The 18269-nt window shown below is 43.0% G+C and overlaps 1 protein-coding gene across 6 annotated transcripts in view; it reads right to left on the bottom strand.

The window, feature by feature from the left end:
- PTPN13 (protein tyrosine phosphatase non-receptor type 13) overlaps window positions 1–18269 on the bottom strand; it is a 1388150-nt gene that overhangs the window by 847466 nt on the left and 522415 nt on the right. For all 6 annotated transcript variants that reach the window (XM_069630435.1, XM_069630437.1, XM_069630436.1 and 3 more), the window contains one exon: window positions 6745–6823. In XM_069630435.1, the coding sequence (XP_069486536.1) occupies window positions 6745–6823 (79 nt within the window). The remainder of the gene's footprint in view (window positions 1–6744; window positions 6824–18269) is intronic.

Raw genomic sequence — 18269 nt, 5'->3', positions numbered from 1 at the left:
ACACAGTAATTGCATTAGTATGGTTTTCTATTTTGATAAAAAGAACATAAAGTTTGTGCAGGCGTCAACGGCTCATCTAAATAGACCTGCACAAATGATCAGTTGTCTAAAATAAATAATGGATATCTAAATATGATTCGATTTGCTCGATCGTTGGAAGTGTCACCACCCAGAAATCTGCATCAACTACTAGGGGTGATGTTCTTGTAGAAGAAGCTCCGTCATCTCCCTGAAACATAGTACTTGCGTTAATAAAGAAGGAAGTATAGCGGATGTAATCACGTCATATGATCTCGCTTGATCGAGCTGTCAGTATCCATACCTCGAAATGCATAAGAACATCAAGGGACGATGTAACTGCGGTGCACACTTCTGCAAGCTGTTGCGCCGACCCGTAACTGCACGCTCCCCCTTCTTCTTGGACTAATGCTCCATCGACTCCCTGAAACATAGGACTTTCATTAGTAATGAACACAATATTGAAAAAAGAAGACACATACGAGGGCGACGACAGAAGGACATATCAATGGCTAAAAACGAAAGAAACATTGTGTGTAACAATCACGCTACAAGAATGCAAGATCTGATGATCTCCATCGATGGAACTGTCCTGAAACGTACCTCGAGCATCTGAGTGACATCAACGGTAGTCGTCAATACGTTGGACTCCTCAGCATCTCCCTGAAAGACAGTACTTGAATTATTTTGGATAACAATAATTATAACTGAAAACAAAGACTAGAGGACGAGTACAAGGGTGTACCATTAGGTAAAATAATTACACGATAAATTAAAACTATTGATTTACATGCCTAAAACAAGTCAATGGCAGAATAGCTAAGTAAGATTACCCGATACGCGCTTGAAGTGGCTGATGACTGCAATAACGACACGGATGGAGAATCTTCCGCCTTCATATTGAGTGGATACATAAATGGGGAAATTATTGTTAGCTAATACTACACACTACCGCAAGGCCGAGAGATAAATACGTAAACTTGACTCACCAGTGGAGGGATGTGGACGAATAGAGTGGGAATAGCGGTTGAGAGCAATTTTCGTCTCGCTCGCGGTGTGTTCTTCTTTATTAGCAATGATGTGGAGTACATGTCTGGGCTAAAGTGCCTGCTGCAGATGCGGTATCGATCACCCCTCTTGTCCGCAAAGACTTCTAGGACTCTACTTTCAAGCTCAGAGGGTGGATATCCGCAATATCGGACCCATTCTCTTATCTGATCTATTGTCTTAGGGAAAACATGCAATATAGTACCTTCAGATTTATTATGGGTCTTCGAAGGGCAACCGCCAATGGAACAGGCAGGCATTGTGGAAAGTTCTGAAAAGTAAAGATCAACAATTCTCTATGAATACCAATGTGTTAAAAAACTAAATGACACATAAAAGGTTCAATGCAAGGTATGTTTTGGTTCTTGGAACTATACACGTTATTCACATGCGGATAAGTATTTGAATAACTTTAAAAAAAATAGAAAAATAATTTGACTAAACTCAGAACATGTGACTAGTTCCTTGCATGTACTGTCTTGAACGAAAAGAAATTGGACGCAAAATGAGTATGGTACATGGCCTTACCTTGACGAGCAAACAGTTAGATGCAGGGATCAGAGTAGTTTCTTGTCGAAGAACAGGGAGCAGTTCACAGGTTGCAAACTGACTAGTTTCCTCGAAGTGGTCACGGAAGTTCACAGAGACGAAGAGCAGATAACCAGCACCTTCACGGGTTGACTAGCAAAGTGCAAAGAAGTTCTCATTATAAATATGAAGTGGGTTATAAAGAATTCGAAACAGGGGTGTGTTTGTGAATGAATGACGTGTATGAATCACGTCCAGCGTGAGGGGGGATGCTTGGCAGGAGACACGGGGTCTGGCGGTAGACATGGGAACAACAACCCATGCTCTATAGACCACTTTGAAGTGTACATGGTCTTTGGCACCTCTTGGCCTTTATCGCTCCCTGACAGCTCCACTTGCCAGCGCAAGTACCCCGGTGCGAACTGCCTTTGATAGGGCGGGGGGTGGATTGGGGCGGTGGTCGTGCAGACAAGACACAGGAAGACTCGTGAATGGAGACACACTTATGTGGATTGCAGGGGGCCGTCCAGCGTGAGGGGGGATGCTTGGCAGGAGACACGGGGTCTGGCGGTAGACATGGGAACAACAACCCATGCTCTATAGACCACTTTAAAGTGTACATTGTCTTTGGCACCTCTTGGCCTTTATCGCTCCCTGACAGCTCCACTTGCCAGCGCAAGTACCCCGGTGCGAACTGCCTTTGATAGGGCGGGGGGTGGATTGGGGCGGTGGTCGTGCAGACAAGACACAGGAAGACTCGTGAATGGAGACACACTTATGTGGATTGCAGGGGGCCGTCCAGCGTGAGGGGGGATGCTTGGCAGGAGACACGGGGTCTGGCGGTAGACATGGGAACAACAACCCATGCTCTATAGACCACTTTGAAGTGTACATGGTCTTTGGCACCTCTTGGCCTTTATCGCTCCCTGACAGCTCCACTTGCCAGCGCAAGTACCCCGGTGCGAACTGCCTTTGATAGGGCGGGGGGGTGGATTGGGGCGGTGGTCGTGCAGACAAGACTCGTTTGCCGTAGGGCCTCACCAAGGAGAGGCCATCTAACTGCATGTAAGAGGCAGGCTGCAGGATCTAGTACATGGAAGGCAGGGGGGTGAGTTTATAAATACCTCACCCTCCCAGGAGAATATATGGCTGCAGTTCACCCTGGAGACCCTGGATCCCTAGGCAGTTAGTCAGCAGCAGGCTGGCCTGTGGTGGCAAGGCGGCACGGGCCAGAGGGGGTCATCTCTGTACCCGGTGCCCAAAAGGATGATTTATTATGATCAACCATATTGATTATTTACCTATAACCATGTTTTGTATCAATAAAATCCAACGGCCTTCCTTTTATTGCCAACGCTTGAACAAAGTGGTGTGGTAAGTATTTTTGGGGGAGGAGGCAAGGCCGGGAGGCTTGATGCCAACCCGCAAAATAACATATGTATGTCTGCTGCATATGGGTTCAACGGTTATGTGGATTGAAGGTGGGCGGCCAGCGTGAGGGAGGATGCTGGCCGGAGACATGTGGTGTGACAAGACAAGGCACAGGAAGACTATTCAATGGAGACACACTAGATTCATTTAAAAAATCCAAACAACCATTGTTAAAATATATGTTGGGTTTTATTTTAGATCTTAATTTCAATTGAACATAAATAATAAACATTACACATTGTAAAGTTGCGGTTGCAGCACATCCAGGGACAATCCGCGGTATTGTCCACTGTCGCTGGGGAAATGTTGTCTAATGGCAAGTACCGCACAGGCAGGTATTACTCTCCGAACGCGGTGTCCGAGCCTCCCGTGAAGCCACCAAGTGAAGCAACGATAGGCCACCAGCCTGTACCACCTGTGAAAATGAAAGATGCAAACTGTATTAAAATGACAACTTTCTTATCACTGTCGATTCAGGTACAAAAATGTCATTCTGCTTTGAAAAAAATTCTATCTAGAAAATGCACAACATGGAACCAATTTACATGCATTCGAATGATATGTAGATGTAGTTTTATATGTGGGAGACGACCATGAAATAGTAGTGGCATCACTGACATCACAACCAGAGTATACTTACTCGTTACTCGGATTACGCGGACGAACAGTGCCGCAAAGTTCGTGCATAAGCACCATCATCATCCTCAACACTGTCCGTGAGAGGCAGGCTTCCCTGAACTCTTGGCAGCTCGGTGATGCATTGCGGACTTGGCTCGCCTTCCGAAATGTAGGCCAAGCACCCGGAATTTTCACGGCAGCAGCAGTTCTCCTCCTCAGTTGGCATTAGCTCGCACCGATTGCACGTGCACCAGGTGGAGACGCCGTCCATGCGACATGGTCCAGGCTCTTCATCCGTTGACTGGTCCTCCCAACTGCCGTCCGAATCCCCATCGTTTTCGCGTGCTTGCCTTTCCAGTAGTTCTTCCTCGGTGTACTCGGGCTCGTACATATACGGCATTATTGTAGCCATTGTGTGGTAAAGAAAGTAAAATAATTTATAGCGGTGGTACTGGTATCTGTTCACACGGGCTACAATCAACGAAGGTAGCTGACCAGAGCACAGAAACGAGTCACAGAATACTCAAAGTAACACAGCGAGAGTAATGGAATCGAAAATCTGCTGCTGTGTGTTGTGAAACGGTGTGTTTATACTTATTGAGGAAAGAGGCGTCCTGCCGTTTCCATGGCGACACTTCATTAGCTGAGGCGCAGCGATTGTTGACACGAAACGTGCTTTGGCGTTGGGAAATGGGCGGTACGCGTCTGCTGATGTCAGGCTCAGGGGCGGGGGATTTGATTTAGTGCCGCAAAAGCAGGTGAGCCAGGGCGATGCGGCAAGTGATAGGATTATCAGAAAATGGCGGCTGATTTCGAGTGCGTTAATGGACGAAAAGTCGGGTAAGGTCCATAGGGAAGTTTTCTACGATCTACCGAGTTATGCTTAAAAACACATGGCCGAACCGTAGGGACAATAAAAAAAAAGTCCCGGAACTCTCCTTTAAGTCAAAGTGGTCCTGCGGTGGTCTGTAACGAAAGCCACACACATTCAAAAGACTTGACATCTGAAAGTGGTCTGAGCCCGATTGAGGGAGACCTGAAGTATATTAAGCTTGCTCCCTTACAACTTTGTGTGAACAGTATTGTGAGAGATCTGAGCCCGAAAGAGGGGGGACCTAAGAGAATTGTGTAGTGAAAGGTCTGAGCCCGGCATAGGGGGGCCTTTGTGAACGTTTTGTTTAAACATTACTTTGGAAATCAGAGAAAGGAACTTTATAACGTGGTAGACCAGGCAGGCCTCGATTCACGGTTTTGAACTGTGTACTGTTTTGGAAGCCGAGCCAGAGTGTGTCATCCTGCCTAAAAGAATCGCCTTACCCCATGAGGCCTAACGTGGACAGGAGAGCTGGTTCAGCCACATCATCATTCGAAGACTGACCTTTCCTTTTGCATACATGTTCTCCTTTTTACACTTTTTTTACAAGAGATAGGACAGGCATTAGGTTTTTGTTAGCATATGCCATTTTGATTTGACAGTCTCTACTAGGACTGTTTTGTTCATCGTTTGATGGTCAAGACTACTCTCATCTTAGTTATAGGGCAGAATAGGAGTTTCTCCAACCCCATTATTTTCAATAAAGGTTTTACAAATTGTATCCATGGTGTCAGTGTCAATACTTGTGATACCATCCCTTCCCTACACTGCCTTTCCGACAAGCTTCCCTTACAAATTCCCTCTCTCTCTCACTGGTCCTCCCAGTTATTATGGCATGTGGCCTGTCCACTCGCTATAAGAGGTGGGTACTAACTGGTGGGTCCTCCAATTTCTTGAATCTCTGGTAATAGCACTTGTGTGGTCTGTCTACTTCAATTCACAATGTGTCAGAGCACTGCATATGCAAAACCAACCCTAAATCTAACTGAATGGGTCCAAATCACTCTCCACATCCATCTGCCTTTCTTCCTGCCCAACTACTCTAACTTCATGCCACTTTAAAAACTCTGAATTCTGAAAAGCAGCTATAGCCAGATGTCCACTGTTTCAAAAAATGTCCCCGAAGGTTCGACCTGGTTTAATCACCTGACATTCAAGTGTTTCAAGGTTAAAGCATCGGAAAGTGCGTGCAGGCCTCGTATTGGCTTTCAAAAGTACCAAGCCAACCCTGCATTACATTGTTTTTAATCCATATACTCATGCCAGGGTGCAAACCTCACTCGCCACCTCAATTCTATACATACACAAAGCACACCATTTCTTACTCGCCAAGAGTCCAATATCACTAGCCAATGGCTAGTGAAGTGTACCCTGTTCATAACCAGCATTTCCATCTTGATTAAAACAACCCTCCAAAGTTTCGGTCACAACATACAAGTGGTGATAATGGACAGCACTGGTGTGTACCTTAGCAGAGAAGAAACATGGTGTATGACGACAATGGTCCACACTAGTGACATCCTTGTGAAGACCATTAAACATGCATAGCTAATTTACTAATATTGGTGTCAGCCTACTGTTAGGTAAAGGGATGCAATGTCCACTATCGGGGGCTTATGGAAGAAGGAACTACATGTACAGAAACCATTTGGTCAAAAAAAGTCCTTTGTCAAAACATTTCTAAATTCCTCCAATTTCCTAACCGTGCATAGACTGGAAAATGATACAGATGCATGGGTTTTAAAAACATGAACAAATCATCAATGCACTGCAATTCTATACACTTGTATGTACAAAGTGTAACATGGTTAAAATCAAGTATGCAAGTTCGCAGAGGCTTATGAATCGAGTTCTGAAAGAAACCAGTTGTAGGCACAAATTGTACATCTGAGAATAGGCCACACACATGAACGCAATACTATTTTCCACCAGCTCTGGAAGGTATATTTGTAGTGAAATGGAGCAATGGCATATGAACTGGTGAGGTGAACTCCACGAGTATGGGAACGATGAGGTGAAGTCAACTGTTACCAGTGTAGATTAATGGAGAAATGGCATGCATTGGAATCCTTTGGTTGTGTCCTAAACTACAGCTCTCTATACAACACCAACAACTGACTAAGTCTGAACAGCATGGAATGCTTGTCATAGCAACAAAGCACTCAACATGAATACCCTTATCTTTTTCAAAGTTCCATTCCACAGTGGTGATGCCCAAAATTATTTACCTTTGCCTTTGACCGGTATCTTCATGAACTGTTAAGCCGCCAGTTGAGTCATATCTCTTTAATCCATCACTCTTCCGCCCTAGAGCATAAGAAGAAAGCAACATATAACCCACAAGACAGGGCATAGTGAACAAGCAGATGCAGAATATGCCGAAATACCTAAATGTTCAAAGGCAAGATTAGATCTGCACATCCGCAAAGCAGTAAACAAAGCATTTAATAAACCCAAACCACGTTACCTGTTTTGGGGTGTATACATATTATAATGTTTCACCAGCAAAGAAAAACCACAACAGCTTAGAATAAATACATCAACGTAAGAACTGTGAAATATGGACGGTTTAAACTTCTTTCCCCACACTACAATTACGCACCTCCAGCATAGCTTATTTTTAAATCTTGTGAAACAATGAGAAGGGCGCTTCCATGCAGAAAATATACCTTAAAAGCTTATACTCGAGGTGCTGTCGGTATCTTACAGTATTTTATTTCTGATGACCTGCGGACGTTCATTAGCCAAGGACGAAGTAGAACTGTAACCATTACTGGGCAGTGACCTCAACCATGTTTTAAGTGTGGTGTAGTGAACTTTTTGATTGGTTGCACACACATGAACCCATAAGGCGGTACAGGAATGATGTAAGCCTCTGTCTGGGGCGCATGTTTGCCCACTGACATGCCCCGTATGAGCACAAAGGCATGCTTAACAGCCTGAGCACTGGAATAAGAGTCATATGGGGGCTACATATATGGTCAGGTCTCTAAGCGCAATGGAAAGATCCACAAAAGACAGCGATTTCTAATCACATGTAGGTCCAAGCAGAATTTTACAGGTCTTAAATAATGATGCAAAGCCATGCCCTTGAAGGTCAGACGTTGCTGTTAGGAACAAGGAGAAACCTCTCTATTGGCATTCTAACCCCCACCTACAAACTCCCAGTTCAACCACTTCTCTTCTATTCCTTGATGGGAGCAGGTACTCCACTAATCCCTTATCTGTTTATGAGACATGACCAGGTCCTTCATCCTGCCAGGTCTCACACATGTGTTTAAAGCCACATATGTCACAATCCATTTTCCTGTTCAATATGTGGGGATTTTTAAAGAATTTTCTTAACCGAACATTTAAAAATTCAACCAGTAAAGTATTTGTGTTAAGGTTTAGAGAATGCTGGGCATTTATTAGGACTGATACCAAAGATTATATCAAAATGTTTCATTTGTACAATTTTAGGCTTTTTTAATTACATGATCTATTTTTTATCCAGGTTTCACAGTTTTAAGACTGGATGCCGAAATGAAAAATACATTGTGCAGTCTACTTACAAAAATAGCTATAAGAAATGAAAAGTAGAAACACAACACAAATATTTACATGCACTTGGGTGAGTTATGGGATACAGAATGTGGGTTTAGAAGAGGTTAAGGGTGAAGAAGGGTAAAGGGGGTAGTGCAGCACAGACCTTAATGTTAAATAATTGTTTGTTTCACTAAATAATCCTTTTTAAGCTTAGTGGCAGTTGAAGTGCTGTCTCAATAGGTCATGAAGTAGCAAGAGTCTGTATTCATGATCAAGAGACATTTTGAGTTAATTTTCAATTCCACACCCATGAAGTTCTACACCCTTTAAAAAGGGGAAGCATGACTAGTATCTTTTGCCAAATGCTTCTGGCCCGCAACTGAGAATAAACAAGGCCAAACAAAAGGTCCTATGGTTCACTTCCCAAAATAGGGTCCACAATCCTGCTTTAACTCACTGTGCCATGTCAGAGAAACAAACATTTGCATTTCAGTTTGGTCTCACAGATAGTTCAGCATCAAAATGTCAGTCCACTCTTTGATAAAAATAATTACCAACAGCAACACAAAACCACTGTTTATGCTTTGCCTGTCACCATCAGTATGTGTCTAGGTGAAGAAAGTGAGCTGTTCACATCTGAATTAAACTTATTAATATTGGATGAGAATCCCAAGCAGAAGTGCTGCTACTGAGAATGGACGAGACCAAACAACTTATTCTATGGAATGATTTCAACTCAGAAGGGTGCAAAATCAGGTTTGAGCTCTCTAATATAGCAGTGAGAACATACCCTTCACATGTTCAATAATGAGGTCCAATTTCTACTGACCCGTGTAATTAACATTTTACGGTATGTTGGGGAAGGTCAACTATGGAGTAAACCAAGATATTCCAAAAATAAATGAGAGTTATATTATGTTTGCTGAAGTATATAATGCCAATGAAGTTTCACGCTCCTACGCTCCCAAATTATGGATAGCTATGGGATGTTAATGTGGTCTTCCCGTTTTTGGTCAACTGGCCTGCAAATAGATATCTGTCAATCACTCAACTTTCAGCGAAGCTAGCAATGCTACTGTGCCTAGTTTTCTGCAGGAGTCTCTCTGATGTTAAGGCATTGCAGATAGCTAGGAAAATATATGGCCCAAAGGGAGTTACTTTTACCATAGCTAGGAGGACCAACACTAACTCTACGTCCATTTCATAACCTTTCTTACCAGAGCAGTCATGGGTTATGCGTTGCACCCTGCATTAGAGAGTATGACCTCAGGACGTCTGACATTAGGCTGCCAGGGGTAACTTGGTTTCTCTTTTTCTCATTTTTTTTGAGGAAGTAAGTACTTTAATCTTCAGTTGTAGGTTAAGAAAAAAACAGGAGCAGAGGGAGCATTCATTTTAACAGCTCTAGTCCCATGCTGAAGTCCTTCTCCAACAGTCACTCTCGGAACTCCCACACACACACACACACACACACACTCTACATACAATCTACATTCTATCAGGCATTCTATTAGGCATTCCATAAGCAGCACCCAGCAGACAACATGCAGGATACCACACACGTCCTTGCCTAAAAGAAACAAGAACTAACACAACAACTATGAGTAACTTAGTTTCTCATAGAGCGTAGGAAGCATTAGAAGGTGGTGGCAGCAGCCACGACAGCCAGATGGAAGCGTGAGATTATGAAGCACGCAGGTAATGAATTGATTTGACTGGGTTTGGGGCGCATTCAGTTAGAGGAGCAATGGCATCTAAGGCATTCATTGAAGGCGCTAGCAGAAATTCTGCGAGCAGACTGGATGAACAACAGTTATTTTGAGACATAATGCTCGCCTGCGGTCTCGACACGAAGGGATCGATCTATGCAGTTACTGCAAATAGAAAAAACGGAAGACGAAAATGTGTTTTTCTTTTCGCACATTTCAACACAATTATATGTGGGAGGAGACCCCTGCATTCCCCCATACTCCCCCCAACTTATTACCCTAACCCACCCCCCCACAAATAATTGCATAGAAATTTGCATTTTCGTCCTCAGCATTTTCTGCTGCACCGTACTGGGGTGATACCGAATTAAGATTACTCAGGCTTACAGCACAAGAAGTCTTGATTCTATTAAAGACACAGAGGCAAACAATATTCCCGCCAGACCTATGCACTAGTATGTGATGTAACAAGCAATTTTGTATTTTTGGAATGATTAGTATGGCGTGCATATTACCTCCCTGACTTTGTCTTTAAATTTATGCAGCTGAGGATAAGAAAACCAGCAGAGGAGTGGCTTCCCGGAAAGACGGGAGTGTCGTCAGCGCTTCACTTGGCAAACTCAAGGTTCCAGTTGTGCCTAGTTAAGTCCGAAGAGTTCCCTCAGAGCTGCCGTTAGTCTCAAGTTCGCCTACAAGAGACTTGGTCTATATGCAAGAGTTCAGAGCATCAAAAGAAGTGGAAGGGACCTACAAAGGAAGTGACTTGAGGGTTCCAAGGACAGGAAGTCCTTGGGATGTACTAGAGCACTGTTGGGGATTGTAGTTCCAGAAAGTAAAAAGAATAATTAAAAACATTTTTTTCATTAGACTGCTGAAACTGCCTTACAGTTCTGATTAAAGAAGTTGAAGCATAATGCTCTCCTCTGTGTCTTTAATGCGATCAAGACTCCCTGTACTCTAAGCCTGGGTAATCTTCATTCCTTTATGCAATAATAAATTGTTTACCAGAAGTGGAATTGTGCCATGGTTCCTTGAATATCAATCCTTGCAAATCATGCCAATGTATTGATTTTTCAATTTTTATTAATAGTACAGTTCAGCTATTTCTAAGCTTTTTGTACAAACCAAATACAATTCTCAGGTTCCGCAATAATTACAAACCATCCACTGTGCAAAATTACTGACAAATATAATGAATACATTCTCAACATATTAAAATCACTATTACAAATCCATAGTTACAATACTTTATGCCATCATATAAATATTTGAGAAGTAAAATCAATTTCCTCATGCATAGATGTGAAATAATAAATATCCCAATATCTTAAAGAGATGGATATTCTTCACACTGAACTTTGAGTTAAGTTAATGCTATTTTTGCATGCCATCCAAAAGTTTCAAAAATGTATTCAATCGTTTCCTACATTTTGGTAAAGTGATAGAATAAGCTCACATCATTTGCATCAAACTAACTTACACACACATTAGTAATATCCATTCACCCAATCTCAATACCACTAGCTGAAAGTGCAGCTCTTCTCAATTGGTCCAATGCTTCACAGTTTATCATCAAGTGTCTACAGCTTCGTATCTGTCTTATCAAGACCCCTCTGTCCTTCCACTACCTCAATTGAGGGCACCAAATTAAAATGTAATTTGTAAATATTTAATGATAATCCAATTATTTGGAGAAGCCACATAATATATACCTGGGCAGATGTAGTTGGGAATACTGTAGTAAATAGTCATTGAGCAACGAGTTTGTAGACGCATTTACATGGGATTGCTCTTTATCAATATTATAAAGGATGTTTTTGTGTATCTGCTCTAATATGGTCAATGAACATTCAGTCATACAAACCAAATAAGAGGTTTGTTGAATAATTGCTGTACATACATACAGTCTTTGACAATTTAGCATGTCGACCTCAGTTAAAAAACCATTTAATTGCAATAGTGTATTAGGTGGAGCTTGATGGATCTATATTATATTGAGTCTGCTTATCAGCATTACACTATGCATAGAGATAAACTACCATTCAAGGTAAATATACGCAATAGGAGTGATTGGAGGCAGGTTCAGAATGTTTTTTAATTTATATTGATGAATAAAATGTTATTGCTACACTTGACTAATCAAAAATATGTATTAATTGGTCATAGAAAGACATATGCAAAACTATTGCATCTGATCATTACATTTCCTCTACCCAAAGGGAAAGCAATACATCATTTCTGCCTCTAGTTGGCACTGCCATGTTCACCCCAGACGGGAAATGGACTCAGTTCCGGTTTTTTCTTGTGGACTTTCCGCCTCTATGTTCTACTTTTGATCAATGCAAGATGTTTGGGTGAATGTCACAGATTATCAGCACATTTATTAGCAAGCAAACTGTAGAAATCTCTAGAGTTAATTTAGTTTGCTGAGATATTCTCAAACTAAAACAGATGCTCACTGTATAGAGCCAATTGGAAGCTAGCCACAATATTCCACACTCTCCTTTTAATACAGAAGCCAATAAATGTAATTTTATGAGAAAATACTATACAAAACAGTTCTCATGATCTTACTGTAGAAAAGTGAAATTAAATCTGTAATGGCGGCTTAGAAAATAAAAGTGCATATATTTCATTTTTTCACCATATGTCCAGACAGTAAAAAAAAATACAGGACAGTATAATGTCCTGTATCTTCAAAGTTTTCAGGAAATTGACATTCCTTTATATGGGTTTGGGAACAAAGTAAAGTGAAAAGTGGGCTTAGTCATCCAACCAGCAAAAGCAATTCCACATGTGAGATTTTGTCGACATTACCCTCTGCCATACAACAACGTACTGGGAGAAGTCTGTGGTGGGGTTTCATATTCCAGAGATCCTTTGCACTGGCAAAGCATGCCGGGTGAGTTTCTTGGTCCAGCCCGAACCCGGCCCTTGGTAACAGATTTTCAGTGTAAGGACGCTCTTTTGCAGACCTCTGGAAAATGTCCTTCTGCAATGTCGGCAGATATCTGAAGTCCCATTTGACTTGTCCAATACATTAGGGTAAGAAGATTTCAATTTTATAATAGGTTTTGAATTCTGGTAATGTGGTCTCACTAGCCTTTTTTTTACATTCCTGACCTTTCCCTTTTCTAATTTGTGGTAGGAGGGCAACTTTTTCCTTTCATTTCACCATCTCAAAACTCTATCCCCAGCATTTCATCAATCTTCCCCATCCTCCATTCCTCTGTCCCCACTTTTCTCTGACCCCTCTCCTCTTCCGCCAACACCACCTCCTCGCCCACGGTCTTCTGCCTGATATCCATCCATCCATCCATCCATCCATCCATCCATCCATCCATCCACCCCAATCCCTAAAGCCTCAGCGGACAGTTCCTACACTGTCATTTCATTCTGGCACATAGACAAGAGCAGTGCGATAGGCCCAAACATTGAACTGACATTTTTGTAGTTCCTCCTCAGCTTTCATTACATTTAGGTAGTGGTAACTGAAAAGGGCATTCTCTGCTCCACTTCCAAGTGAGTTTTCCTTTGTCATCATCTTTATCATCTCTGCTGTTAAACATTTCCACAGGTGTTATTAGGAATGATACACAGGTAGGATTTACTGGCAGGCAACACACTGCATCACTCAGTAAAAGCCCTCACTTTGCTCAGGCCATTATCTCGGGCGGGTGGCACGTTGACATTTGGAACAGGCACACCGGGTCATTATGAACAAATTAAGGGTACTTTTGATGCACTCTTAGAGCTACAGTTAAAAGCAGCACAGCCCAAGAAGGTCTCCAGGTATTTATTACCTGGCACATCTGTGACAGGGATCAAATCACCAGATGGACCATACTTCTCCCACACATTTATTAAGTGTAGATATACAAAGGATTGCTAAAACAACAAACAAAATGGGTCTTCATCATGCAAAAATAGTGAGCATGGATATTCTCTGGGCCTGAAGAGTGCCTCATGAACCTAACCCATAGAAACTGTTCCTTGGAGAAGTAAAGTGTTCAAACAAAGGTTCATGCTATATTCAGGGTCAGTATTCCACTTAGTCCTTCAGTGCAGGTTTACAGAACATACTGAAGTCTGCCAAACCCTTCTCAGTCTCATTACCTCAGGATTTAGGTTTTTGCACACACTTCCTAATATTGCTAAGCAGGACCTTAGGCCTGAAGGTTTTGGAAGCTACTGTGGCAGGATACAGTTTTTGCCAGATGTTCAGCTCCAGAAGAGCATCCACTTGGAGGATGAGGATGTAGTGCCTACTGCAGAGCCAAATGCATGCATTGCCAGAGAGGACGTAAGGAATGGGAGACTGGCTCGCCAGAGACTGATGAACAATTAATTTTAATACATTCACGTGGCACATGCCATGCATACACCACTGTGAGACACTCACGTCAATCAATAAATACAATGACTCAATCAGGAACGTCCACACATTGATGAAGTGCAACTACTGAAATGATGTGCACCAACTATTCCCCTCCCACCAACCACCACCGACTCGCTAGCACACTATCCCCCTCCCAGAACAGCCACCAGGGAAAAAAGTGTCAATGTTATTTACATTCATGGCCTCTTTGACCCCGCCACCCCCATGCCAGCCCCCGGAGATCTTGAGCCGAAATGGTGGTGGACTGGTGTCCGGGCATACCCTGCTGCGACTCCTCAGTTGGAGTCATAGAAATGGAAACTGTGGAGCCTAGCCCCACTAGGGGGGATATGCTGGATTGTGACCTTCGTGCTCTGGTGGATGGCCTCTGCAAGTGCCAAGAACCCTTTGTTCAACTCCCTGACCCTCTGCCCATACACTGTCAGGGTGGCCGTACTGGTAGCTGCCTCCACCCGGTTCCTTGTGATGGCCCGCACAATCCTGCGGGTGGTCCCTTGCAGGCATTCACAGATTGCCTGCAGGTGTTCGGAATGGATATGCCCAATTGCCCCCATGTCCCTCTGTAACCTCCTCATCTCCTCCAGTATCTGCAAGACAGTGTTGCTTGGTGATGTGTGCCGGATGGGAGCGGGGCTGTGCATTGGCTCTGGGCTGTGGGCAGGGGTGCCATAGGATGGCCTGACAAGGTCTGCCTCAGGTGTATGGGCATGCTGGCGGTGGTGAGGGCTTCCAGGGGTTTGTGGGCCTTCAGCAGGCTGGACTGATGTGCCCCTGTGTCTCGACAGTCGCCCTTCCTGGAGCTGTGGCCTCAGTGTCTGTCTCAGCAGCTGCAGGAGGGAATGCAGTGGGCCTTGAGGTGCTTATGGTGGGCTTATGGTGGGCTGTGGTGTTGCACTGGCATGGCTCCATGGGGCACTGCTGTGCAGCCAGCAGTGTTGGGCTGTGGTCTACAGTGGTAGGCTAGCTGCACCCATGTCGGTGTAGAGGGACGTGTACTTCCATGTGGCTGCAACATGGGGCAGGCCAACTGGGCCGACATCACGTTGGTGTGACTGCTGCATGGGGTCGTTGTCGATATCACACCACAATCCTACTGGCACAGGGTGGACCAGCATTGGTGTGGTGTGCATGGCACTTGGCTAGGTTTCCTGACGCCGCTTCCTGCTGCTGTAATACTCAGGGGTGCCCTTGGTGCCCTGTCCCATAGTTGCTGTGGTGGGTGGCTGATGTGCCACCCTGTCACTTCATCCTGTTGGCATGCCCAGCTTCTGGGTCTGCTGACATGTATCCGTGGCCATAGGGACTCCTAGCAGTGTTGGGACTGAAGTCCATGCACCCTGACCTCATTCCACCACTTCCTGCAGTCTTCTCTGTCATGGGGTACGCTCACCACAGCAATTACATTCTGGCTGATGGCATGCCAGATGGCTGTCCTACGCTTTCCTGTAGTCTTCCGCTGCCTACTGCCATATTTCTAATCACAGTGGGCAATGACCTCATCAATGAGGGCCACCAGCTCCCCCTCACTGAATTCTGATTTTCGCAAACAATTTTCAGGCACCTCTGTTCCACTCCTCTGACATTTTGCCTTTTTTCCAAGTCCGGACAGCTGCAGGAAGTGGAGATTCTGGGTGGATTGTGTTTTTAAAGATGGCCGCTGCAATGCTTCCCGTTCTGGTGGTGATGCAATTTCCGCCTGCGCTAATAGTACCAGGGTCACTGCAGATAGCGCTATTAGCGCAGATACTTCGGCGCTAACCCTTATTTCTGCGCTTTTTCCACCAGGCGATAATAGCGTTACCGCCTGAGTGGGGCACGCGTTCACTCCAGGTTATGATGCGGTGCTTATACCGCTGCACATAAAACTATTTCCACTCAGCGGAAATTGCACCAGAATACTGCCAAACTTGTGATGAGGCCCAGAGTCCTTTTGTTCAGATTGCAAAACTAATTGTGGAATATTAAGATAAAACAGGAATTATGTAATTTGAGGTCACATGTGACATGAGCAGCTATGGAAAGGGAGCAGCCTGGAATTAAGGTTATTAAACTATCCGACCTGGCGAATTTCTGGGGTTTTGTTCAGTTAACTCAAAACGTTATACGTTACTTCGAGTGAATATTTTGAAATAAGTTATTTAGTTATTTTACCATAACTGCTAAGGCCAACAACTTAGCAAGTCATCTCAATGTACTTAAAACACAGGTTTCTCTGTAAATACGTGAAGTGGGAGTTCAGGTTTATTCTGTAGTGTGATGGACATTGTTTGCATTATGAAATACTCAATATGTGCTGAGTGTTTGTAATTTAGCGTTGAAATTCTTAGCGTTTGTTGACTTATCAGGGGTCTGCAACCTGTGGCTCTTCGGGTGTTTTGGACAAACTCCCATGATCCCTCAGGACTGACTACTGACTACGGCTGATGAGAGTTGTAGTCCAAAACATCTAGTAAGCTAACATTTGCAGCCCCCAAAGCCTAGCACTTTTTTTTTTTTTAAAACGCGATTTCCACTGATCTACAACATTATACTCATCATCACAAAAAAAGTTGATTTCATGCGATCCCACAGAGCATTACTTTTCTTTGGCCACGAATACCAATGCCCCTTGCACGTTTAGAGCACGGGGGAAGATGTCACTTTTAATCTAGGCTTCAACTCTTTCCCACAAGTCACTGCAATACTGTAGATAGCACAAAAACACTAACTAGTCCAGAAATGTGTTTTCTGGAACATACATTTGCTAAAAGGTACAACCGTACATCAAATTGAGAGTGCATGTTACGGTGTGGCTACCTTGAAAGAACTACATGGCCTTACTTCACATCACATCACATTGCACAACCAGTAAAGTCTTATAAGCAGTCTAGAAACTTTTGAGTGGTTTGATGGTGATGCAATCATAATCTGTGCAATGTACACACTGAGATGCAACGTTTGGAAAATTCTTCACGCGATGACTCCTTTAAAAATACTCATACATATTTCTATTTGCAATTTCTTAAAACTGACAGTATCACAATTATATACAGACTGTTCTAGAAGGATTTTTTTTTCTTTTTTACAGTTGGAAATCCTGACTTTTTTAAAAGTCGTTTTTCACCAACCGATTTTATCTTTTGTTTTGTCTGACTTATTGCACAACACACATTTTATTCTCAGTGTATTTCTCCAGATGTATTGTTGTCATGGTGTGGGCTTGTTACTCTGAGTACATTGTTCCGACTGCATTCATCTATGTGTATCCTTCTCAGCACATTATTCTGATAAATATGTTTTTCAGTATTATTTTTAGCATGTTGTTGTTGGTGTGTTCATGGCGTTGGCTTACATGCAGTGCCTCTTGCCTAGGGCTATTGGGCTGAAATGTATTCCATGCATTTCTCTCGTGTGTATTTGTTAACGCGGCTGCTGTACTCATGGTGTGCTCTTCTGTACAGAGCCTGTTGCATACGAGCAGCACATGCTATTCCAAGTGAAATGTTATTAGTGCATTTTGAGAAATGTATTCAGAGTGAGGGGTTGTGGATGGGTGTGTGTGTGTGTGTAGTTGAAATTTGGTGCCAACTATGTGTTCCACTGCATATTTTTCATTTTGCGTTATAGTCATTTATTTTATCTATATTTACGTATGTGTAGTACGGTCCTAATGGACGCAGGGTGGAACGAATCATTTTGTGCATTTTGCAATATATTTTTCGTTGTGCTATATATTTTCCAGGTAGTTTTGTCCCTATAACCGTACTACACATATACGGAAATAGATATTTTTTTTCTCTTTTTAAAAACGAGCATATCAGGTTTGACTGATCCGAGTTTCTTTCAATGTGCACAACATCAGGACAAGGGTGTGCGAAAAATCTTGACAATCGAAGTGGACAATTTCAGGAAATTCAGCTTGAACTCATGATTTTCAGACTTTGCAATCAGTCTGCAAAAACAGTTTTTTCTGCAATGATTTTGGACATAAAAATTTGGCAAAGTTTCATTGATGAAAACAAAGGTTCAAGACTAAAACATTTTTGCATTTATGGACCCTTAATTATAGAGTTGCTAATACAACATTAATATAAATTAACCGATGAGAAAGATCTTTATTTTGTGAAACGTTACAGTT

This window comes from Ambystoma mexicanum, chromosome 6q (assembly GCF_040938575.1).
Source record: "Ambystoma mexicanum isolate Mex_15411 chromosome 6q, UKY_AmexF1_1, whole genome shotgun sequence".
Classification (NCBI taxonomy): domain Eukaryota; kingdom Metazoa; phylum Chordata; class Amphibia; order Caudata; family Ambystomatidae; genus Ambystoma; species Ambystoma mexicanum.
Note: the sequence above shows the minus strand (reverse complement) of the source record. Positions and strands in the feature narration are given on the sequence as shown.